Consider the following 26580-nt stretch of genomic DNA (forward strand, 5'->3'; position numbering starts at 1 on the left):
ACCAAAGAATGCTGAGTAACAGGCCTCTGGCACTGGGCGTCCAATCAGAAGCTCACTAATGGCACCTATGGAGCTAGGAACAACCACATTCAACAGTGCTGCTGAAGCCTTCCATCAGCTCTGTTGCAGAATCATTCTGAAGAATGGGCTTCCTGGAGAGTTTCCATTGTTGAGACAAAGAGGTTTCATAATCCTTAAAACTGAGCATTTACCTGGGATTCATTGTACTACATGACCAGCTGAATGAAAAACTGTGCTCTTTTGGGCTGAACATATATTAATAAATATCCACTAAATTCAGATATAAATAATTACAGAATAATCAGACTATATATGGCTCTGTTAAAATGAATGCACAAGTAAAAAAATCAGGCAGCCTCGTTAATATTATGTCCTTAACCTGAAAAAGTGGAAATATGGAGGGTGCTCTGAGGGTTACTGGAGACACACGAATACACGGAGGAACCCCAGGCCGGGACACTGAGGATGGGCAGGCAGTGTGCCTCAGCTCATCAGGACAGTGCCACGCAGCTGCAAAGGACGGCGTTCTGTGAACGACATAAAACCTTCAGATACTTAGGCTGCTCAAATCATTTAATTAAAAAACAAAAAAAGAACAAAGCTGGGTGCCGGCAGCTCACGCCTGTCATCTTAGCCACTCAGGAGGCTAGGGTCTGAGGACCGCGGTTCAAAGCCAGCCAAGGCAGGAAAGTCCATGAGACTCGCATCTCCAATTAACCACCAGAAAACTAGAAATAGCACTGTGGCTTGAAGTGGCAGCGCTAGCCTTGAGCAAAACAGCTGAGAAAGCACCGAGACTGAGTTCAAGCCCCCCCGCCATAACAGACAAAAAAAAAGTATAATATTCTTTAACATAGAAAAAGAGCTGGAAGAGAACACAAAAACTTTTAGTGGTATTCATAGGGTAATACGACCATAGTATATTAAATATTCTTTTATATATACGAATGACTAATGTATCATTCATATATAGTTAATATATAATCAATGACAGTAGTATGAAGATTATGACAACTTTGTAAGAATAATGGCATTTTTATTTCTAGAGAAAGAAACATAATATTGATAAAAATGAAGCTTTCTAAAATTTTAATCACCCTTAGAATCATCACTTTTGCTTGGTAAGCAAACTCCATGTTTTGAGTTAGGAGCAGACACACTGCAAACTGGTTAGGACACCTGATATCAGCTTAGCACACACTTTTGAACCACAATGAATGCACAGCCACTCGGCCAACCACATAGCCTTCACATAAGGCCAGCTCAGAACTTTCTGATGGCACATGTAGAGATACGCTCAGTGTCATTTTCCATTTGAAACATGCTTCTTGAATCCTCACTATTTGGCTGTGGCTCCTTAGGTGCAAAAATCATTCTACTGTCTCTGATTATTTTTTTCCCCTTAAATCAGTACAGCATTCAGAATTCTGATATTTAACATTGGTGCTTCTGAGAATAATTCTTCTTGATATATAAATTCAAATCAGTTTCATTTAGAGCAGAATTATCATCTCAAATTACTCAGAGGCAATGAACGTAGCATTGACGAATATAAAAGCCAAATATAAACCAAAAAACATAGCAAGATTTATGTTAAAAGACAACAGACGCTGGGCACCAATGGTTCATGCCTGTAATCCTAGCTACTCAGGAAGCTGGTATCTGAGAATCACGGTTCAAAGACAGTCAGGCCAAGGAAAGTCACTGAGACTCTGATCTCCAATTAACCACCAGAAAACCAGAAGTGGCACTGTGGCTCAAGTGATAGAGTGCTTGCCTTGAGCTGAAGAGCTGAGGAACAGTGTCCAGGCCCAGAATTCAAGGCCCATGACTAACAAAAACAAAAAACAAAAATAAAAAAACAGATACTTAGCATTAGTGTCAAGGAACAATAAAGAAGATGGGACAGACAAACTAGAGATCTAAATTCTAAAGGACCTAAATGTTACCAAGTAACCAACAATGTTGGGCTTTAGGAGCCCCGTGTTCTTTTTTTTTTTACTTTTGTTATTTTTTTTATGAAAATACTGTACAGAGGGGTTACAATTACATGGGCAAGATAATGAGTACATTTCTTATCAAGCATTGCAGCCTCCTCCTTTGTTTCCCCTTCCCATCCATCCTCCCCCCCACCAAAGTTGTACAGTTCATTTTTAACATAACGACTTGTCCCAGTGTTCTTTTTTCCCAGCCTTCTCATACCAAGGTTTAAAATTGTTCTCTTGATGCCTGACTTTACATGTGGGAGGATATACGTGAATTTGTTGAGTTTACTCTAAACGATCTAATGACTGTCCTCTGAGATGCAGCTGTGAACTTGAAACCATTTCAGAACAGTTCACAGTATGCTGTCTTTCTGTGTCTGCTCTTCAGGGTTCATAGGCCCAGGCCAGGAGCTGACAGGCTGCAGGAACAAGCCAGGACTGATGCCTACACCCTGAAGAAGACCTGGCTTCTAATGGCCTGCAAACGTGTGCAACCTTCTTGCTCTTCATTCCAGGTTCTGTATGCAGAAAGCTGTTAGGTACACCTATCCAGCTATGCAGGCTATCTTGACATGCTCCATTTATTCTGTAATTGCCATTGTTTTTCATGGGTTTTGTCCCTGGAATGCATTTGTTCTGACTAATCAGATAATGCAAAGAAGCCATAGTACTTCAGTAATGAAAGCATTACTGATGAAAGTCATCTGGTATTATAAAGGATCCAAATTTCAGAAGAAAATTTTACTAGTAACAGTGGTTTATGTGGAATTCTACTTATTTGTAGTGTACATAAGGCTCTAAGCATCTACTTATGAATAATTTAAATAAAATTGTTATCTTTATGACTATGGTCAAAGGCTGATAAAAGTGACACTGCAGTGAGCTGCTCAGATTGCATTTTCACTTAATCCTAAAATAGTAGTCTGTTGCCAAACAATAGAAATTGCAGAATAATTGAAGCTTGTCAGGGCTGTCTAGAATGATTAAATGAAGTAAGGGTTCTCTGTGAAATTAACTGTAAACCAGAATTTACAGGAAGCATTCCATGTCACACACATAACTTACATAGATTATTCCAAGGAAAATAGAGATAGGTTACCCAAACTATGTGTTATTACAACAAAGTATAAAGTTAAATAAAAACAAATTTCTATCTATATTGGCTTATCTTATCTGACTGCCTTCATGCTCTTCCACAAAGAACATAAAATTGGTTATTTAAAGCCATTTCAAGGCACTGCATAATACTAGCAGGTTGTAAGTAACTATAGTACGCTTTTCTTTGCAAACACAATGATTTTTTTTTTCCTGAAATGGGCAATACTGAAGACAAACTGCTTGATAGTTTTGCTTTTTCTTAAGATGGGAAAACAATTTTAGAACAGAGTATTTCTGAGCTCTTCAGTTTCAAATTTGATTCCTCTCCAAAAAGCCACTGACAAAAATAGTCAGAAAGTCTTTAACTGCTACTTCTGTATTGAAAGCAGGAAATGTGTCTTTTTTCCTTATTTCTCTCTACCATTTCCTGTTAAACTAAAATACCTTCTTAGTAGCAATAGAAGGGAAGAGTAAATATATTTACTTTACAAAATGATTCTGTCACGCTAGCTTTTCATCATCTCTATGTGGCACACAGAGCAACAGTATATACACACTCTGAAACAATCCTCCGTGTCAATCTCCCTGGCACATCCACTGCCCTGGGATGACCATCCTGTCTACCATTTCCTGGGATAACCATCCCTGTCCACCTCCCAGGTCATACCTCATGCTCCACAGTTCCTACCATGCAGCACCTTCCTTGGCACAATACATAAGTGAGCAGAGCTACAATACCAATAAAGACATGGCTGACATCCACACCATCACAGAAGACGCCCTGCTACACAGGATGCTTCTCAGTGGGTATTCAGCCAGCATCTCTATAGTGGTTTGTGCCCTGCTACAGCCCCTGTAGCCTCTGTCACATCCATGTCCCCTTACAGTTTCTATCCCGCTACCAACTGGCTTTATCTTCAAAAACCCATCTGGAAAATACTAAACGTGTGGACATAATAAAGATGTCTCATTCTGTGGCATATTAATCTCATATCATTATTACAAAAATCCAAAATTTCTAGCAAAATATATACTACAACATAACATTCCTTCCATATTTCTCTAAAGCTTCTACTTTTTGTTGCTCTCAATGCCACTATAGAATTAAACATGGTGAGGACTGATGTATTTTGAAAAGCTAAATAAAAAAGTGATAGAAATATTTTTGTTGAATGATAAGCTTCAGGAGTATATATAATTGATTGTGATGGAAAAGCTTGTTAAAGATGACTTTGATAAATAATATTAATACAACGAGGCTCTGCAAGAGCTAGATGGAGAGGTTAAGATTTGGCTTGTGGAAGAGAGGAACACGTCTATAAAACTGAGCTTGTCGAGTAGGGCACTGCTAAGAATTAACTCAATATAATCTCAGAAAAAGAGTGTCAGTAATATACATCAATTCTTTTTATTTTCAAATCTTAAGCAAATCTTTATTTTCCTTGAATCTTTCCCTTATGTATATTCCCTTATGAATAAAACATGCCATTTCCAGTTGTCTCAGAATAATTATACTTTTATAGTTGGTTTGTATATATGGATTGTATGCAATCCATATACAATATTTTTAAATTTTTACTAGGCATCTACTGCATCCCATGCAGTATTCTGTCACCGACTGTGTAAGCAGTTTCTTTTTACACAGTTTGTTTACATGAGTGCTAACAAGATCTAATGAGGGCACATGTGGGCATATATGGGCATGTGAAAATGAAACCCCGTTGTAGAAGTAATAGATGTTAATAAAACATGAGAAACCACAGAATGGCAAAGAAGATTCTGTTCTCAGACACTGAGTTAGAAGAAAAACTGATTGAGCTACATACTTCAACTTGAATTTATTTGCATCAGAAGCATATATTCTAGAATGATTTTGCTGGGCATAAAAATTGCTTTCCTAAAACTTTATTAAACACTAATGAAGGGGAAGATATTCTGAATAATTTAAGGAGTCTATACACTTTAACTCACAGAACGCAGAGGAAACCCTGACAAGCACCAGCCCTGGAGGTCTTCACTGGGCTGGGCTGCTTCCTCCCCAGGAGAGTTTTGATGCTTTTGTCCTGATTACATCCAATTCGCCAGAACTGTAGAAAATGAGCGGCTGGATTCGCCAAGATTTTTAAAACAGTAATGGGTGCACTGTAGCCAGGTTTCTGGTTATCAAAGGCACCGTGAGTTTAGCAGAGAGGATCTAACACTGGATAAAATGAAACACTTCTGCCTCTTCTTGTTTTAAGTCTCTGTGTTGTGATAGGTAGAAATGTGTTTATAGCTTGAAAGATGGTTCATTAATATTCCTGACACATACAACTGTGTAACCTTCCATCTCCTAAAGTAATTTTTCAAGGATCTCAATGAGATAAACATGATTAGCTGTTCTATTACCTAAGCAGTGCTTTATATGTAAATTCAGGGTTAATTTGCACATAAAACTATAATTAATATAAATGTTCTTAAGTAAACAATATATTGTAGCTAGCTTTAGAATAACACAAGGGAATTATCAGCATCAACATTTGTAAATTTTTCACAATAAAGAAGAAATCTTACTACTCTGAATCAGAATAAATTCTATCTTTGAGAAGAACTGGGTACATTATTGAAACTGCTATCAGCTATGTGTTTATACTTTAAGAAAGAAATGCACTATGAAGTCTTATAATTACATATCTCCCTATTGCACATGTTAGGTGGTAAGATATTGTAGGAAAACTATATATGACACGATGAAGGTGGGAAAGAAGTATATATCATGTTTATGGCTTATAATAATATTTCATGCCATTACATTATCAGTGACTGAGATGACTAGACTCATGCCTTCAACTGTTAGGCATAATGAATTGGTTCTATTTCATCGCCATTCTAATAACAAATGAATAAATACTGGAAAACATGTCAAAATGATTCCAGGGTAAAATACAAAACCTGAGCAAAGTTTTAAATACATATGATACCCCAGAATTCTGACCTTATAATCTAGGTAATACCACAATGATGCAAATTTACTGTGACCAAGCCAACAGACGCAATGTCTAACTTATTTGTACACCTGCCATAAAAATCTTCCATTTGTAAACTCATATTTTGTGTGTATTAAACTCAAAAATATTCATTTTTGCCTGATGCCATGCTTTTCGATTAGCTATTTTAACACTGATGAATACTGCTTTTAATGCATACATTTATATCTAACTATGTGGACTGACCTCTGTATTCACCACCCAGGCATAGAAAACAGTCATTGTGGACCATGAAGAGTACCTATATTCTGTGGGAAGCTGTCACACTCAAGTGTTTGAAGATTACTGCATTTCTACATTTTCACAACTGTTTTAAAAGCCAATTCCTTAAAACAACTACCATAATCCTCCTACCTTGGCTTCCCAAGGACCGACAACAGAGGCAGGCACCATTACCTGGCTCAAGACTGCTACATTTCTCTCATTGTTGGTCTTTTTTCTGAGCAAGTTCTATTTCCATGAGGTCTTCTTTACAGGAGATAATTCTAAGCAACAAACTACATCATCTTATAGTTACCTATTTTGAATACTCTTTTTCCGGAGATCAAAACGATCTCTTAATAATGTTAATCAACACAAAAGCCCTTCTTTGCAATCTGAAACAAGTAAGGAGGATTCTCACTCTAAAGGCTTCATGACAGCTAGTGATAAAATTATCTTTACACCATACCAACACACATCAGCTTAAAACATGGTAATTAACGTCAGTCACAGTGTTATCAGTCACCAGGATTTTAGTTACTTTTCCCTGGGTCCCAGTTTTACCTGCTATATAGAATTAGCTGCCCTTGTCATCGTCATCACCATCACCATCATCATCTCTTGATATAAAAGAAATGTTTGAACTTTATATCCCTGCCTAAAAAGGTCAAGAAGATTTACACTTAGTGACCCACAGTAATTACATGGAATCACACAATAGACAAGATGGAGGACTAGAAACAGGGCAATATCAGAGCTCTGCTCAATCTTTTTAAAAATTTTAATGCGTATTTTTTAAATGAATTCTTTCACAGCTGCATTTAAAAGTAATAGCAAGTCAACTCATCAGTAGTTTGTAATTCTATAAAAGTAGCGGCTACTCATACTGAGGTCCTAAAAGCTCCTGATATTTGCTTTTTTCATCAGCAGATGTTGCCACGCTGCCATCCCTTTAGTAACTTGACTAACATGCACTCGCTTCTGGGCTGCAGGGGCTTAGCACTCATGTGAAATCACTATAGCTCTTTCTGAAGTCAGTCGGTGATGGGGATATTCATTTCACTAATCATTATCTATTCAAAGTTTGGAGTGATAGGTACTATCTACAGTTCCCAGACTTTAAAACCCCCTTGCAAATCAGGCTTTTAGCTTACTAGCTGAGGGAAAGCAGTGTTCCCCTGGGAAGACCCGATCAAGTCAGAGAGCCAGTAACCTCCTCAGCACTGGAAAAGTCTGAATGACAATGATCATTCCTATAATTGTCATCCTTTTGGGACTGGGGGAACATAAGCAAGGGAAGAAGAGCTCTGCAGACATAGAAAAAAATGTGAAGTGTCCTAGAGCTAGAAAACTGGAGGGATAAAGTCACGGCCACAGGTTGACCCATTTTTATAACATTTGCAAAGCAGATTGACTTCATACATTAACTGTGAAAATTAATGAAAAGTCTTTGCAACTAGATTATCCTCATTTATTTAATTGATTATAGGCCAAAGACAAATAAAATGAAAGTCACGGTGTCCTCTCTTCAAAGCCACAGACCACACTACAGCTCTTAGGATTTACCAGTAAGAACAATGTCTATGACATGAATATTGATTAGCTGATCTGTCTGTACACTGCGTCATGAGCTTCATGAGCTTGCTGTACTGCTTGACGCACTGCCAGCGTACATGGAACAGAGATCTACAATTTATACAGGACTCCGGGCCTTCACATATAAACATTGAGACTAAAGGATACTCAGGGGAAGAACCCAGAAACGTAACTTTTCTTAATATTTAAAATTCTATATTGAAACGAATTCCAGGCAATGGAAACATGGGTTGGTGGTGGTGGCAGTAGTGGTGTTTGTTTCTGCTGATGGTTTTTATTTTGTCTTTTTTTGGAGGGAGGAAGGGTAAACAAATGAAGCCCATGGCAATTCAGTATACACTATGTGAAAATGAACTATGCAACTTGTGGGCAGGGATGGAGGGGGAAACTGGAGGAAAGTGAAAGAAGGAAGGGGTGACACTGTCCAAAATGAACTATAATTATTACCAGATTTATGAACTCTCTGTACAATAAATTATTTTTTTAAAAGCAGTGCCAGGAAGCTGTCTTAGTGACAAGCTCACCGCCTCCACAGACAGAGCATTACAGAGCAGCACAAGCACACAGTGACACCAGGTGGGGTCCACATCACCAACAGTTAGAAGCGGCTAAATGTGACAAATGGTTAAATCTAACACACAGCTCTGTGACTGGCACCGATGTCTTTCTAAATTCACATTCATCTACCATTTCCTTGTTTTCACTCATGCTAAGCACAGACAGCAGTAAGAAACAACACGTAACAGGAGGTTCAATCCAGCGGTGTTGGACAGGGACTTTGCCGACCACAGTCCACATTCAGAATGCAATGCATTTACCACTGTGTCTAGCAGAGACTGCCTTCTCAATCCATACCACCCTTCCTCATCGCCACACATATAGACCCCATCAAGGGTATGTTAACAATGCATACTACGCAGCTGTGCTGGACAGGCTTCTTCACTAACACAATCCACATTCATTACTTGGGGGACGCCTCTCTCTCTCTCTCTCTCTCTCTCTCTCACACACACACACACACACACACACACACACACACGCTCTCTCTCTCTCGCTCATTTTCACCCCTTGTTTCTCCCTCCCCCCTCTCTAACTCTCTTCCCACCCCATCTCTCTCTTTTTCTCCCTCCTACCCTCCTGCTTCCCTTCCTCTCTCTCCTTTGGCAGTACTGGGGTTTGAACTCAGGGTCTGCACTTACAAGGCAGGTAGTACACCATCTGAGATGCTCTTTCAGTCTCAAAGGTGTCCTTTTATTACAGCCCTCGAAGTACTTTTGCTGCCACCAAGTAGGTGGTAGTTTATGTGGACAGATTTCTTAAAGCTAACTACTTTTAGACTAGCACACATGGAAGGTAAGTCACTGATGCATGACCGGTAACCTCTCAGACATAACTATGAACTAAACATAAACACAAAAAAGTACCTTCAGCTTACTGAAATTGGTATTCTCCGATAGAAACAAGATCTTCAGGCTCAGACTGAGTACCTGGAGTCCATGGACATAGCAAGGACAGACAGGAAGTCCTGACGCCAGCTGCGTCCCACTGGTGATCACACATGTGAATGACCAGTGGAGGGAAAACTCCAGATCTGAAATTCATTACCAAGTGTAAACTGGTCAGAAATCACCTGCCTTGCATGAGAAGCAGGAAGTGTCTCAGTCAAGTTCCAAATCCATATATGTAAGCTTCTGAGAAGCACAGGATACTAGGTGGGCACAATCCCCCTTAAAAGAATGCACATTTAAAAATAATGATAGAAACATTAGCCCCAATATTCATTTTTGTTACTTTTGTTTTAATGACAAGGCTGATCAGGATTTTCATCATGGTACACTGAGCAGGGGCCTGAACATAGCTCCGTCACACGCAGCATTACTTGGTGCCACTTGCTGCTTTTGCTTAAAACCTACTGAAGAACACATTGGCCTTTAAAGAAAGGTGTGTGGCACCAAGTACACTCCATTCTGACTCATGACCATGGCATAAGGAGCAACCTCCACTCCATTCCCCACAGGAAATGTGAATCTGGGGTCCAGCTATCTCCTCAGGTGAGACTTAAAGTCACACATTAGAGATGAATAAATGAAATCATACATCCTGACAATCCTCACTTCCACTTCCTTAAAGAAAGTAAAAGGCAATGCTGTACAATGGCCTCTGGAAAAGAAAAGACAGAATTCAGCTGTAAGCCAGAATTCTAGAAGATCGCACTGCTTAGCAGAGCTAATTAATGTTATGTTTGGTTTTGAATTTCACCTCTCCTCAGTCCCTGTTAAACTACTATTACATAGTCTGGTAATTACTTAGAAAGTTGGAAAAAAATACTCAACATGGATTTGAATCTTGGTCTTTGGAGCAAATACTTGGTGGAAGGACATGGAAGACAGCAGATGGGATTATTTCATCCAGGCAGCCCTACTCTGGATCTGAGCAAAGTTACAAGATGCTTTTGAACATATTTTGGAACTTTCATTTTCTGCACTAATCTGCATAAGGAATTGATTTGAAAAGCAGTAGACTATACATGACTGGTTTTTAAAAGGAGAGATATTTGGGGCAGATTTACACTGCTGGCAAGACAATCGCTTTAAAAATTTGGCAGTAACTCAAGGTGAGAAAAAGTGGGCCTTGGGAAACTTAATTGAAGGAAAGGTGTGCTATATTTCAAAGAATTCGGAATTCTCAACAGAAAGGTATTTTTGAAGGACCATGAGACGTGTATCACCCAGGTACTAAAGTGACCAGCAAGTCGGAACAAGTCCTCAGGTAGCAGCCTAAGGCTCTCAGTTTACCTAGACTGGTGATAGCATTTCTTCTTGCATGTCTAGAGGTAACAAAATATGTATCTTATTGGCTAAGTCTTATCTAGTACTCGACTATAGTCACAAAAATATAGAATTGTTCTCATTCCTCCAAGGATGGAGAGTTTCATCATTAGTAACAGATTTATTCCCCAAACTACTTTTGTTGTTGCTGCTGTTGTTGGCTATACTGGCCTTTTAATTCAGCAACTGGCTAATTCCCTACCACTTGAGCCACAACTCCAGCCCTGACCTGGTTTTTATTCGTTACTTTGAAGATAGTCTCTCAGGCTTTTCTGCAAAGGCTTGCCTCAAATGTTGATCCTCAAGATATTGGCCTTTTTGGCTAGCTAGGATTACAGGTACGCATCAGCATTGCCCAGCTTGTAATTCCTTTGTGTGATATCTTTTTGTATGTCATTACTAAATCATGATGTATTCTCCTTGAAGACATTTGAGCCTATAACTGAACTCAAACTGCAGAGCCCCAACACTCCAAAACTTTACTATAAAAGCTAGCGCAAGTTCATAAAATGCACAGGCAGTAATGATGAGCTATGATAATGCCTTTCCTGATGTAACTCACAAAATGACTCAGACTGCAGTAATCCTATCAGAAGGGTTAAATGTATAAGGGTGGAACTATAGCACAGAGTATATACAGTTTTAGGGGAAAGAATCACATCATTGACACAGCACTTCTCCATGGTCAACGTGACTGCAATACACTAGAGCCATACGCAAGCTTGTCCCTACCAAGAAATAATCACTCTGACTCTTCAACACTTGAACACGCAAACAGATGTACATTGAATCCTTTAAAATAAATCCTGCACTGTTGTTTTTTTTTTTGTTTTGTTTGTTTGTTTTGTTTTTTTGTCAGTCGTGGGGCTTGAACTGTGGGCCTGGGTGCTGTCCTTCAGCTCTTCAGCTCAAGGCTAGCGCTCTACCACTTGAGCCACAGCACCACTTCTGATTTTCTGGTGGTTAATTGGAGATAAGAGTCTCACAACCTTTCCTGCCCAAGCTGGCTCTGAACTGCAATCCTCAGATTTTAGCCTCCTGAGTAGCGAGGATTACAGACATGAACCATCAGTGCTCAGCATGTTCTGAATATTTAAGTTAAACAACATGAGGTTACTGGAAATACATACAAGGTAAAATGTTACAACAATAAATCAAATGAACTATTCATTATCATACACTGTTACTATCATATTTTTATGCGAAAAGTAGCTAAATTCTACCCATTTAACAAGAATCCACAAATAGAGTTTATTAATCTTACTACCAAAATAGAAAAACATTTTTCATTAAAATAATTTTAATATGGAATAGTTCCCAAATTAAAACCTTAAACTTAAAACACTAGAGCTAGATAAATTTCTTACAGTAAATTTAAAATCTCAAACTTCTTTCAATTCCGTACAGTATCCAATTACAATCAAGTCAGCAAATTAACTTGAAGCTGGACAGTAATTGAAATAAAATCTATGTGGAAAGGTCATGTAGTAAAGTCATGATAAGGTCATTTCCACAAGAATTCCCAAAGTCATTTTTTGCCCTTTGTCTGAAAGGACTGAGTCACCAACACATTAATTACTAGTTCAAACAGACAGCAGGCATCAGGAGGAAGAGAGAGATCTCAGGGAACATGTCGTGGAGCAGATCTTTGTAGTGTACACGCATGAGGAATAATTCACTTCTTATTACAAAAGTTTAAACCATAAATACTGCTGTGCTCTGTCTCACTATCATGGCATGCCATGTATCTCAAGAGCTCATGAACGTATATCAAACACAGCTCAAGTTTAGGCATTACAGTCTGAACTCTACCCGGTATTTTTGTGACAAGTAGCAATAAACATCCCAACAGAGGAAGATTATTTTTTTGTGATTAAATATGAGTTGTTTTCACAAAACATTTTTTTTTTTTTGGGTCCGGTTGTGGGGCAGAACTCTGGGCCTGGGCGCTGTCCCTCAGCTCTTCAGCTCAAGGCTAGCGCTCTACCACTTGAGCCACAGCACCACTTCTGGCTTTTTTATTTTTTCTGCTTATGTGGTGCTGAGGAATCGAACCCAGGGCCTCATGCATGCAAGGCAAGCGCTCTACCACTGAGCCACCTTCCCAGCCCACAAAACTTTAAATATAATAAAGTATGGATTGCTTTTGGAATATAATTTTATTGCTGTATTATTAAAACAAAGCAGGTCAACTAAGACAAATGAAGGAATTAGGATTGGATTCGATGAGTGCATTAACTGTTTCTCAGTGCTTTGCTCTTTTTTGTAAAAGAGCTTTAGAGTTCTTTTCCTTATAATTAGATGAAAAGGACATCCCTTATAAATAATCGGTTAAAGAGAAGGTAAATTTTCTTACAATAAGCTATTGAGACTACAGTAAGTACCCATGCATCACTAACAGTTACTGTGTTTTTCACATTCTTTACCCCACTAGGCATGCATGTTCAGTCAAGTTAAAAATACAATGTTCACAAAAAATCAGGAAGCTAAAATAGGAGTAGCTGTACTAAAGACCTACATCTGTCACAAAGACATTACTTTGACCAATTCTTAACCCTTCACTTAACTCACTGGTACTGTTTTTCATATTCTGTGGTTTCCAAGATTAGACCCAACTTAAACAGTACACATACCTAAAATTTCTAAGTAAAAACAAAATTTCCAGAGACTTATAATTTAGTACAATTAAAAGTGTTTTTTTAACCTGAGCATCTTTTTATAAATTATGAAATTAGACTCTGCATGAAATTCTGGTTCTAGATAATATCATTGTGTTGGTTACTCTCATCATTATTAATTAAACATAGACTCTTCTAACTCAGCATGAAACCATTCCTGCAGGACCTGAGGAGCTACCGTACCTGTAAATGTCTGTTTCTACTGCCAATTTATGTGGTCTGAGATTATAGAGTTATATTTCCTAAGAAGTCACTGTGGAGTCTGTCATTGCTTTCCCATACATAGAAAATAGACATGTATCATGCTAAGAAACAGGAGCAAGTTTTAGCATATTAAAACACATTGAGATGATCATGGGTTAATGAACAATTTTTTATAAAAGGACACATTTTCTCAACTGTTCATCAAATTTCTACCCTACTTCATTACTATACAAAAGCATTCCATGACCATTTGCATGTCTGACCAATCTGATATCCAAACAGTATTATTAGAGTAAATTAAATAAAGTTTATTTTCAAAAATATGTACTTACTAAATGTACTTTTCTTTCAACAGATTTCTAGCTTGGAAAAACAGAAACAAAAAGGGTGCCCCTCCAAAAAGTCTCACCTGACAGCTTCATTTTATTGTTTGCTAGGTAGTAATGGTTTTCTCCCAGTTTGAAATAATTATAAACAAAACATCCAACTTAATTACTTTTACTAAAATTCATCTTGTTAGGAGACAACTGGTGAAGTAAACACTATTTCTACAGCACTTATTATTAAGATAATTACATGATCCTTGCTTCAGAATCTCTCTTCAAAAAGAAATTACCACCTTGAGTCGCTGAGTTTCTTTGGGGCTTTCTTCTTTTATCTGAGAAAATCTTTTTCATCCATTGTAATTTATTAATATAGTCAGTTAAACCATTCCACTAAATATAGTTACCCATCTGTAAGATGAAAAGTAGTTTAAAGAGCGGTGTCAATATCACGATTATTTTTATAACTACATATAACATATAGAAGACAAGAAGTTATATACCAAGAGTGTTGTAGACCATTATGTTTTCCAGATAAAATAATCCCATGCAGATTAGCTAATGTAATATATTAGTATCCTTAATTCTATTCCCCTTTATACATTTTAACCAAAACCAAAACATAACCAAGTAGGCATGCATTTCTAAATAAACTTGGGAATCATTCACATTAAATAAATGATTAGAATATGTAGTTACGCATCCCACAGTCAAAGAACAAAATTGCTAGTTTTTAGTTGAATAGTATTCTCATTGTTCTTTCAAAGTCTTCTTTCCTGTCAGTACCATGTGTTTGCATATATTTCTGTAATGAAGCTTTAAATATTTATTTTATAAAAGGCAATGAATAAAACATCAAGACATCATTATCACTCTGTTCTAACTCAATGAGAACAAAGCTTATACTGCAATACCTTTGGATACTGTTTGACAGGAATCAAGACTCTTTCTGAGAGCTTTATGTTTTTGTTGCTGATGACATCAAGATACTTCTTTTCTTCCTCCTCTTTCTTTCCATCAGAACCTTGAAACTTTTCAATTTCTGGAAAAAAAAATCATGAAAACAAAATGTTAAGAAAATGAGTCACCCTAACTCCTTTCCTCAGAAGTAATTCTGAAGCAATCTTGATAACAGCTGGACCACATCTTTTATACAGGCCATGTAGAGCCAACTGTGTAACAGAAGTCGGAAGTTCTGACTTCTTGAAGCTATCTATGAGTGTGCATTTTGTGAAAACAATGGTAAATTTCAGTAATATCACGTATCTTCTAACAAAACACAAGCTGTTGGAATGGGTTTTATGAAACCAATGGTGAATTTTGTAATATCAGATATCTTTTGACAAAACTCAAGGAAAATATGCTGCTTTTATTGAAATACCCACACAAACACAACTGACCTGCTAACAAGCTCAAAAGAAAGCCCACACAATAGGAGAAGATTTTTACCAGCTATACATCAGACAAGGGCCTAAAACCCAGAAGATACTTAGAGTGTAAAAAATTAAATCCTCAAAGCTGGGCATCAATGGCTCACACCTATAATCCTAGCTACTCAGGAGGCTCAGGTCTGAGGATCATAGTTCAAAACCAGCCTGGGCAGGAAAGTCCATGAAACACTAATCTCCAATTAATCACCAGAAAACCAGAGGTGGCGCTGTAGCTCAAGTGGGAGAGCACTTACCTTGAGCTGAAGAGCTGAGGGACAGCGCCCAGGCCCAGGGTTCAAGGCCCATGACCAACCAAAAACAAAAAAAGAAAGAAATTAAACCCTCAAAAAATAAACCCTCAAAGAAACAACCCAATTAATAGACTAATAAAGAGAAACTTCTCAGAAGAAAAAGTAAAAATGATCAATTGACACATGAAGAAATGTTCCCCATCTCTGGCCATAAAGAAAATGCAAATCAAAACAACACTGGGATTCCTCCTAACCTCAGAATGGTCACTAACAAGAAAGCAAGTAACAAATGCAAGGATGTAGCCAAAAGGGAGCCCTAATATACTGGGAATGTCAACTTGTTCAAACATTCTGGAAAGCAGTGTGAAGGTTCCTCAAAAAATTAAACATAGAACTACCCTATGACCTAGCAATTACACTCCTGGTAATCTATCCAGTAGAACACAAACAAGTTACAGTAAAACCACCAGCACAAACATGTTCACTGCCACACTATTCACCATAGCCAAAATATGGAATCAGCCCAGGTGCCCCTCAATGGACAAATGGATCAAGAAAATGAGGCATATAAGCCAGGCACTGGTGGCTCACGCCTGTAATCCTAGCTACTCAGGAGGCTGAGATCTGAGAATCACGGTTCAAAGCCAGCCTGGACAGGAAAGTCTGTGAGACTCTTATCTCCAATAAACCACTAGAAAACCAGAGTGACGCTGTGGCTCAAGTGGCAGAGTGCTCGCCTTGAGCTGAATAGAGCAAGGACAGTGCCCAAGCCCAGAGTTCAAGCCCCACGACCAACGAAAAAAAGAAAGAAAATGAGGCACATATACACCAAAGAATTCAACCCATCCATTAGAAAGAATAATATAGTACCCTTTATAAGGAAGTGGAAAAACTTGGAAAAATTCACTTCAAGTTAAATAAGCCAGACGCAGAGAAGGAAAAGTTGCATGTTTTCCCTCATATTTGGTGGATAGAATGTACCTATAAAGCCTTATGTAAACATATTGGGGTATGCAAGTAGTTAAAAATGAATGAAATATTTCAAATAGTATAACTTTTTTAGAAAGACAAGGTCAAAGCCCAACAAACTCAGCACTGGAAAATTAGTAAAGGCAAGAGAGGGGGCCAGGCCAAGATATTTGATGTTTGTATAATTTGTGGAGGGAAAGGGAAAAAACAAATTGTTTAAATAGGGATACAGGTGGACCCATTGCAACAATGAGATGTACAAGATGTTATGTCGAAAAACAAACTTTACAACTTTGGTGGGGAGATGGAGGAGGAGATGGGAAGGGATGGAAAGGGGAAACAAAGGAGGAGGCAACAATGCTTGATAAGAAATGTACTCATTACCTTGCTCATGTAATTGCAACCCCTCTGTACGGTATTTTCACAATTAAAAAAAAGATAAAGAAAATGTCTAATTTTTAAAAGTAAGCTGTATGAATGTGGCAGTGGACAAGGCCACAAAGTACATTTCAGGAAGGACTTTGATATTGAGCTTGGAGCCCAGGGTAAGGACAGAATTCAAGGAACTGAGGTGGACTGTACACCACAGGGTCTCAGGAGATGAGGAAGAGGTGAGACCTAGGAATAGCCATTTGAAAACGCTTTTCTCTTTTGTGAACAATGTTTGTTTAATGCATTGCAATTTTCATATTAAAATATTATAAAATAAGCTCTGAGTAATTTTACTCAGCTTGCCTGATATATATGAATGAATTAACCTCTACTCATCACTAAGTTATTTCTGACACTCTCACATACATTAAATTGTATTTATTTCCAAAACATGAGTAGAACATATATCCGTAATAAATACAAAAAGTGAGTCTTTTGCCAGATATTCTAAAAATTCTTAGGGGCTGGGAAGGTGGCTCAGTAGTAGAGTGCTTGCCTTGCATGCATGAGGCCCTGGGTTTGATTCCTCAGCACCACATAAGCAGCAAAAAAAGCCAGAAGTGGCGTGGTTCAAGTGGTAGAGTTTTTGAGCTGAAGAGCTGAGGGACAGCGCCCAAAGTACAGGCCCTACGACCGGCAAAAAAAAAAAAAAATTCTACCTTAGTTAGACAACACACTTAAAATCTGCAATTCAACATAGACTGCATTGGTTCAAGTTAAAAACTTTTGTACACATCTGTTTCACTGTGAAAATTACATAAAGCACTTTTATTCACTATTCAGGCTAAATTTATAGAAAAGGGACAACCAGATGTGCTTAAATTTATGTTCATTTACTTTCAAGATATTTGGAAGCCTAATAACATTAGTCATTCCTGGTTTAAAAATCAATTTCCTGCACAGTATAAAGGTGAATTATTATTCATCAAACATTTTCCTAATACATGAATAGTACCGTTGTTTAAATAGTACTGATTACAATCTGCTTCTCACTGCCCTGCTCCAGGGCTCAATTTCCATGTCAGACACTCAGCATATGCTGTGCAGAGAGTCTCATGGTGCCAGAGTGGCTGGGAGAGAGAAGATGAACCAACATGGTCCAATTGCTAGATGTCTGGCAACTATTAGCCAGCAGAGTCTAACTGACAGCTGTACTATGGGGAAAAGTGCCACACTTCCATTTTTGTTGGCCCTCATCCCACATCACCATCCTCACTACACAAAACCATGGACTTCAACAGTCCTGGGGTGTACACACATCTCCTGGCTATATTCACTGCTTGGAATACATCAGTCTACATGTTCACATACTTCCCGTGATCTGCCCTCAAGAAAGCAGATGTGAAAAAGACTTACACAGGCCTGAGGAAGGCGGGGGAACAAGCTTGGCTAAACTGGCAGACAGAGAAGTTTTCACATGTTCAAAATATATTCTGGAGAATGGCAAGAACACACAACTCACCCTGTAAAGATGGTACAGCCAGAAGAGATTACAATGAGCACCTGTAGAGCAAAGACACACAGGCTCTTTCTTAAAAGGACAGCATGATGTTGGTTGGTCTAAAATCTTCCCTTCCTCTGCAGAATTTTATCAAGCAAAGTAAAAATTACAAAAAATTTTATATGGTGAGGTTGGGAACAGATGGGAGAAAATGATGAAATGGGTGATACTAATCAAGATGCATTATAATCATAAAATGACGAATTGAATTGATTCTCTTATATAACTACTTAAGATAATAAAAATGTAGAGCTAATTTATATGGTAAAGAAACTAATAAGAATCTAATCTCATGGAAATTTTTCAGAACAAGGACTTAGAATTTAGGTTTTCTTATAATATGGAGTATTATAATATGGACTATTAGACAGTAATAAGTGAACATAAACAGATTTGTGTGTGTTCTCCATCCACCTAGATGTGTAAGCAAACTCAAAATTTTTCTGTTGTCTCTCAATTCCATTACAACTGAGTCAAGAAGGATAAAGACTTATACACAAGTATCACGTTTAGATCTGCAAAACCAATATTGCATCAGAGCAAAGAGTACTTCTGAAAAAACTGTTTTGCTGTTTTACAGAAAACTAGTAACAATCAAATCAGCAGGAAATCTGACTGGCATCATATACAATACATCATCTAGTGAGAGTGTTGTTCAAGATCACTCAGAACTACTTCGAAGGATAATGGCTCCTGATGGAGTTTACCCTTCTTGTAAGATGTGCATTTGTCAATTTATCACACTAAACATTAAAAATGAGGTTTCTTGAGCCCAGTCTGTCAGACTAATAAACATGGCAGCCCTCTGTTGTGTCTACTAGGGACAAAATCCATGGATTTACAAACACAGATTTCAGAGTATGGATAAGAATTTTAATGCGTGTATAAACAGATTAAAGAGGCTTACATAAAAATAGAAAAGGAAAGGTACAGTTGGTCTGCAGATGTAGCCAACATTTCAGAGACATTTAGAACATTCTAAGAAAGGGTTGTGAATTGTTCAGGATGATTAAGACAAAAGTGTCCTTCATATAAAAATATTCAAAATACTTTAAGGCATCTAGCAAGCACAGAAATAATAGAAGACAAGGGAGCATCCATTTGGAAAATACACACTTCCAAAAACAACTAAGTTAAATTTTTAGGTTCAAATTTTTGTACTGACTAAAAAGATATTCTGTTGCATGGCTTTAAAGCAATAGTACTACTGCCAAGTTATTTGTGCACAATGAGTTAAGGCAATAGGGTGAGAAAAGTGCTCTCATTAAAAATAACTAATCCTAGGGCCATGTGTGGAGGTATATGCCCATGCTCCTAACTATGAAGAAGATGGGAGTACAAGAATTAAGGTTAAAGCCGGCCTGAGCAAATGCAGGAGAGCCTATCTGAAAAATTAAAGTAGAAAGACTGTGGTAAAATGGTAGAGAATTTGCCTAGCAAGTGACATAAGCTGAGCTCAGTCCAAAGTGCTGCTAACAAAAAAGGATTCCATTTATGTCAACATTTATACATCTTGAAAATATAAACTTTCTAAGACTAAAGACAAAAATTGTAAGAATATGCAACTTATTCTTAAGTTTCAGAAATACCTTACTTTTTGGATATTCAAAAATCATTTAAACCATTTTAGGGGAAAATATATGATTATATATACATTCAGTAAGTATTTTGTTCTAAGATATAGTTTATAAGAAATATGCCAAAACAAATTTTTTTTGTTGGTCACAGGGCCTGAACTCTGGGCCTGGGCGCTGTCCCTCAGCTCTTCAGCTCAAGACTAGCACTCTACCACTTGAGCCACAGCACCACTTCAGACTTTTTTTCTGCTTATGTGGTGCTGAGGAATCGAACCGAGGGCCTCAGGCATGCAAGGCAAGCGCTCTACCACTGAGCCACCTTCCCAACCCCTGCAAAAACAATTTTAAAGAGAAAATGGGCCTCGACATAGGGTTTGTGTCTGTTTCAGTTGAACATTTCACACTACAAATTTAACTTAGTAAGAAATATTGTTCTATTAAGTCAGTAGGACACACACACAACACACATGTATACTAATTTGTATATACACTTGATACATGTATACATATATACACTTGATCTTAAGCCAAAAGGCTGAGAAGCAATAGGCCACATATATATAGATATATTAGGCCTTATATATATTAGACACAGATACATATATATATGTATGTATGTACATACTCAGTGAATAGAAATTTTGCCTTTAATTACTGACAAGCTGTGACTAACCTTCCATTTCAACTTACTATTTTTTTGGTAACCCCTAGCACATAAACTTTATTGCATCACATAAACTTTTATGATCTTCATGTACTCGAGACAAGACTTAATTTTAGTATATTTCCTTAAAACATTTGGTAGATGTGAGGTAACTCACACTGAAGTACTAGAAAAGAATTAGTATGCCATATAATAGGAGGAGAGAGAGGGTAGGAAAGGAGAGAGAAGGCTGCAGCACGGTGCAGGAGGAAGGTAAGAAAGAAAAAGAAGCAACATGAACCCCGAGACAGGGACCCAAGAGGTTTCATCTTTCTTGCTGTTGTTTTTAATGTACTTATAATGTATTATGTGATTGTTTTTTGTTTCTTCTTTTTCCTTTTTGCTTATGTGGTGCTGAGGAATCGAACCCAGGGCCTCATGCATGCAAGGCAAGCACTCTACCACTGAGCCACCTTCCCAGCCCCTGTTTTTTGTTTCTTTGCACATTCTCTTCCCATGGTATAACCCCTGCTTTCACTGTATTTGATTCCAGTGCCCTGCATCTTGTGTATACATTTTTCTAATTGGGGGAGGGGAAGGGAAATAATAAGATGCTGAAATAGGACACAGGTTGACCCATGGTAGCAATGAGATATACAAGACACTATGTTGAAAACTTCACAACTTTGGGTGGGGGGAGGGAGGAGTCAGGGAGGTGGGGAAGGAAGGGAGGAGTAGAGAGGGCAGGACAGATGCTGCCCATTCTCCATGTCTAAATGCCAGGCTAATGTTGAGTCTATTTCTTGCCTAATGTTATTATGCATTTCACTAAACACTTATCAGCTTAAATGGTTAGTTTCTATAGTGTGAAAACTGGTGCATTGGTGATTCCTGATAAATATGCAAATAAAATAATAATCAGCTATTCAGAAATGTTTTTGCTAGCATTTACATAATTATTGTTTTCCAGTTATGTTCATTTCTTCATAATTATGCACATCTGGTTTCCTACTTTTAGTTTGTTTTACTGTAGGCCACATATATGTATTTCAAAGATAAGCAAAGGACAGCAAGGCAAGAATTGAGGGCAGAATTGCTGGAGATAAGGGATAAAATCTGATCCCTAGCATCCTATTGATTTACTTCCAGTGTAACCTCAAGCCTGTGGTAATGAAGAGTATCATAGCCTCTCTCTTCAAAGTTACAGGTACTGTCACATTGACAACAGTGTATCTGTACACAAGTGCGTGTGTGTGTGTGTGTGTGTGCGTGTGCACACACATGCACACCGCCGTCTGATGTAGGAAAGAGGCAAGGGGCTTTCATCTTGTATTTTAATTTTCTAGGTTTAAGCATTCATCTTGGCTAGACCACTTGATCTATATGAATCACTTTTTAAAAAAAAAAAAAACTCCTTCAATACATAAGCCTGTATGCCATAAAGAACCAAATCTATATTATGAAAATCTATTAAGAAAAAACTTAGATTTATAAACTACAAAGCATTTTGGACCATCATATTATGCATATACAAGGCCAATGTGCTTTGCATGTTTAACAAAACTACTAGTTGCTATGGAGAGAAACTTTCAAATAATTATAGACAGTTTAATAAAATGACTATCAGGAAGCTGATATAAGACTCCAAAGGGGAAGGTAGAGGGAAGGGGTGGATGAAGGAGAAAGAGGGCACAGGGCAGATAGGAGCAGAATACTCAATGCACTTACATGACAAAGGGCGTGGGACCTGTGCATGGGTCTGAGGGGTGGCTGGGGGAGAAAGAAGGGGTGACTCTAATGAAGAAGCACAGGACACTTGGACTTGGGTGGATACATGAAATTGGAACTTTTTTATACAGCTTTTTTTTAACTGTCCCTAAGGCTTGGATTAAGGGCCTGGACACTGTCTCCGAGCTTCTTTTTCTAAGACTAGTGCTCTACCACTTGAGCCAAGGCTCCACTTCCAGCTTTTTCTGAGTAGTTTATTGGAGAGGAGAGTCTTGCAGACTTTCCTGCCCTGGCTGGCTTCAAACCACGATTCTCAGATCTCAGCCTTCTGAGTAGCTAGGATAACAGGTATGAGCCACTGGTGCCCACTGAACAACTTCTGAAGTTCAGAAAACAAAAATGAATGAATAAATGAATGAATGCTACTGGTTGGACCAGTTTTATCTCTGGAATGGTGAAAAGATGGAAAGTCAGAATCGTGCACAATGAAATCAGCCACCGTTAGCTGTAAATGAATGTGTAATATATTTCTCTTATGAACTGCCTAGAGACAAAATGAGATGCAAGTGAATTTTCAATTTGAGACAAGCGTAAAGTATAAGTTTGCCCAAGGAACTCTTTGTGCAACCACTATAGAAATAGTATAAAGGTAGAAGGAAGAGTTAAAATAGAACTACCACAGGATCCAGCAGGGACCCCTTGGGTATACGCTGAAGTAGTGTCTGTGAGAACACGCTTCTCTCCTGCACATTCGTGTCCATCAGGACACACTTCCCACCCATGCATGACAGAATACAAGAGGAGCCTGCACACTTACACTGCATGTTCACTGCTGTACTAGTCACCATAGCCAAGCCACGGAAATAGCAGGGATGGCCTACAACTGATAAACGGATCAAGAAAATATATGTATGGTAGAGTATTGTTCAACCATAAAGAAGAATGAAATTATATCATTTGCAGGAAGATGGATGGAACTGAATACCAGCATGCTAAGGGGAAATTCACAAGATTCAGAATGACAAAGGTCACATGTATTCTCTCATATGAATGTTAGGCACAAAAGATAAACATGTTTGTAAATGCACCCAGGAACACATACCCATTTGTAAGTGTGTAACTGATGGAAGGGATTTGAAGTGGGGAGAAGGAAAGGAGAATATTAGAGGGTGAACAGTACCAGAACATGTCACATCTGTGCATAAAGTTAGCAAACCATAACACAATGAAAGCTGCTGAGGAATCGCAGGGAGGTAGAGGAACTATAAATAAGTCCAAACATTCAAAGGAAATAAAACCATAATCTCAAGCAAAGTTCTTTTGTCTAGTATCCACCAGAAGCAGCAGCTGAATTTTCCTAACATTGTTTAAAATCGATTCTGAAAGGCTGAGACTGGATATTATTTTTCAAGCTAGTAATACCCTGGATGTTTCAAGATATATTTTGATACATGCAATTTTCTCTTTACATGTTGACTTTAGAGTTAATGCCAACATAATATTTGATCAGGCATCAATCCAACCCATCCCTAAAATTATGCATGAGATGCCTAAGCTTTCACTGTTACTAACGTAAAAGCAGATGTGCAGAAATATTTTCTATGCTACTTTGTGACTGAGTCAAACTACTACAAAATAAAGGATGAGATTTTATCCCAACAACAACAGAAAGAAGGGCTGCAGGCTCATATCTATTTGACAGAGTTCTGCTTTATTTTTGTTTGTTTGTTTTATTTATTAGTCGTGGGGCCTGAACTCTGGGCCTGGGCGCTGTCCCTGCACTTTTCAGCTCAAGACAAGAGCCACAGCGCCACTTCTGGTTTTCTAGTGGCTTATTGGAGATAAGAGTCTCACCGATGTTCCTGCCCCGAGTGGCTTTGAACCGCGATCCTCAGATCTCAGCCTCCTGAGTAGCTAGGATTACAGGCGTGAGCCACCAGCACCTGGCTCAGAGTTCTGTTTTAAAAGAATATAATTCCTGTTGTTTTTTGTCGCTGAATTTAGTTTTACCACTCTCTACAGTATCAAGCTAATTCAGCTCTTACTTGAGGTTGACATTGACCTCAGGAAACATCTGGAATTATCCTGAGGTAATTTTATTTTTCACAATGGAGGTAGATGCTTTCAGAATATTGAGCTTAGAGATTCAGGATGCAGTCAAACATCTTCCAATGTATTGAACACCAGTAACAACACACTGAAAAAGAGTGGTTCAATATGGTCAATTCAGTAAATCCCTTACTACTTTTTCCTTAACAACAACCTTCTATCATCTCCTTCCTATTTTTACACTGGACAGAGATCTTCCTAATAAAAAGGAGTTGAAAACTGAGTCAGTTGATTCCTCAGGTACAAAGATTAAGGCAGGCATCATTTGTAAATTCAACATAATTGTAGTGTACTCACATTTTCAAAAAACCAGTATCTTAGTCATATTATGATAAGCAGTAGAAACAGGATTACTGTATCAATTTCAAATGTGTTCATTTAAGTAGTATATTATTTTATATTCCATTTATAGCATCAGAAACAATGGTCTTCATGAAAGTTGACGATTCACTTTATGCTTGGAGACCACAGAGTTGGCACAACTGTGAAGGATAAACTCATTCATTACTGAAAATCTGATTACACATGTGACCATCCGCAGCAGGCAGAGCCAACCTAGAAGAGGCTAGACCATTACAAACATGTTTCTACTTACACACATTTATTTCAACTCTCCTTTAATTTTTCAAGTAAAAGTAATAGTAAAACAAAAGATTATTCATGAAATTATATGTGATAGTTTTACATTATTTTTGAGTCGCATTCAGCAGGAAACTACATGGCAAACGTAAAGACAAAAGAAGTCCCCAAGTTGGAGACTTGTGTTAAATAACACATTCCTCTTTGATAGAGAGAGCTGTTGGAACGTAAAATATAAGTTGTTTTAAAAACATTAAAGCTCCACAATGACCCAGGACTTTCATTTTGTAGTAGGGCATAAATTCTTGTACTTCACAGACCCTTGGGAACACACTGATTATAGAGCTCCACAATGGCTGACACGGAATATGCAGTCAAACCCTAGCTCGGCTGCTGTGGAGACTGCTGACAGGTGGCAATACTTGGGATATGATGTGAAAAAGTGATACAGATGACTTGGTTAAATACTCAGTTTTAACTTTAGTTAGGCACACATCTAGCTTTTAATACATGGGTCATTTTACTTTCAAGCTTATTTTATTCCTATTTACCTAAAGTTATAACTAGGGGAGGTTTGCAGCTAATATGATCTTATATATGTCTTCTGCTTTGATTTTTCTAGTCTCTTCATCCAATCCTTGTTGGAAAGTTTCAAACATAAGCATCAACATGACTTTCCCCAGGATTTCACACATGCCAGAATACAAGGAAAATAAAGCCACTATCAACAGTCTGTGTCAAGACCAATACAGTGTACCAACAAGTACAACTAAAAACTGACCACATTTATAAATACTATTTGTATTGTATTCTAAATTCTGAAAAATTCTTTTCATATCCTTCATTTCTCCTTCATTTTTGAAGAATTTGTGTTCTCTGGAAGAATACCTCTATGTTTGCTGGGGATTAGGTGGCATTAATGACCTAGAAACTTACTATGTACTGCTCGAGACACCATTCTATCTCTATTCTCCCCTGATGAATTTTTATAAAGACTGTTTAAAAAATTCCTCATAAACAAAAAATGACTTGTATTTCATATAAACAAATCAATACAGGATTTTCCAAATTAATATGTTAATTTTCTGTATTCTATAAAAATGGTTATTAAATTAAGGTTACACTATGATTTTTTTAGTCAGGGAAAAGGAAGGTTTTTTTATATTTAAAAAGGAAGGTATTGACAATGATTATTTCTAGAATGAAAATAACAATCTACTTTTGCTTATACAAAATTTCAAAGTGACATTAACGGTACAGATACTATAATACTGTAATATGAGGGAAATTGTATATGTTTAGACTGCAAGCTTCAAAGATAAAAGACTTATGTGTGTCATGCTGAGATTCTATTACCAATACTCAAGAGGACAGAGAAAATATGGTGTGTGTGAGTTTACT

At 37.7% G+C, this 26580-nt stretch overlaps 1 protein-coding gene across 2 annotated transcripts in view; it reads right to left on the minus strand.

The window, feature by feature from the left end:
• Khdrbs2 (KH RNA binding domain containing, signal transduction associated 2) overlaps positions 1-26580 on the minus strand; it is a 281691-nt gene that overhangs the window by 216205 nt on the left and 38906 nt on the right. For both annotated transcript variants that reach the window (XR_006150186.1, XM_042696953.1), the window contains exon 2: positions 14875-15002. Coding sequence is in view for 1 of the 2 variants with exons in the window: in XM_042696953.1 (XP_042552887.1) it covers positions 14875-15002 (128 nt within the window). In the remaining variant the exon portion in view is untranslated. The remainder of the gene's footprint in view (positions 1-14874; positions 15003-26580) is intronic.

The sequence above is a fragment of the Dipodomys spectabilis genome, unplaced genomic scaffold (genome assembly GCF_019054845.1).
Source record: "Dipodomys spectabilis isolate Male_0828 unplaced genomic scaffold, ASM1905484v1 ptg000213l, whole genome shotgun sequence".
NCBI lineage: Eukaryota > Metazoa > Chordata > Mammalia > Rodentia > Heteromyidae > Dipodomys > Dipodomys spectabilis.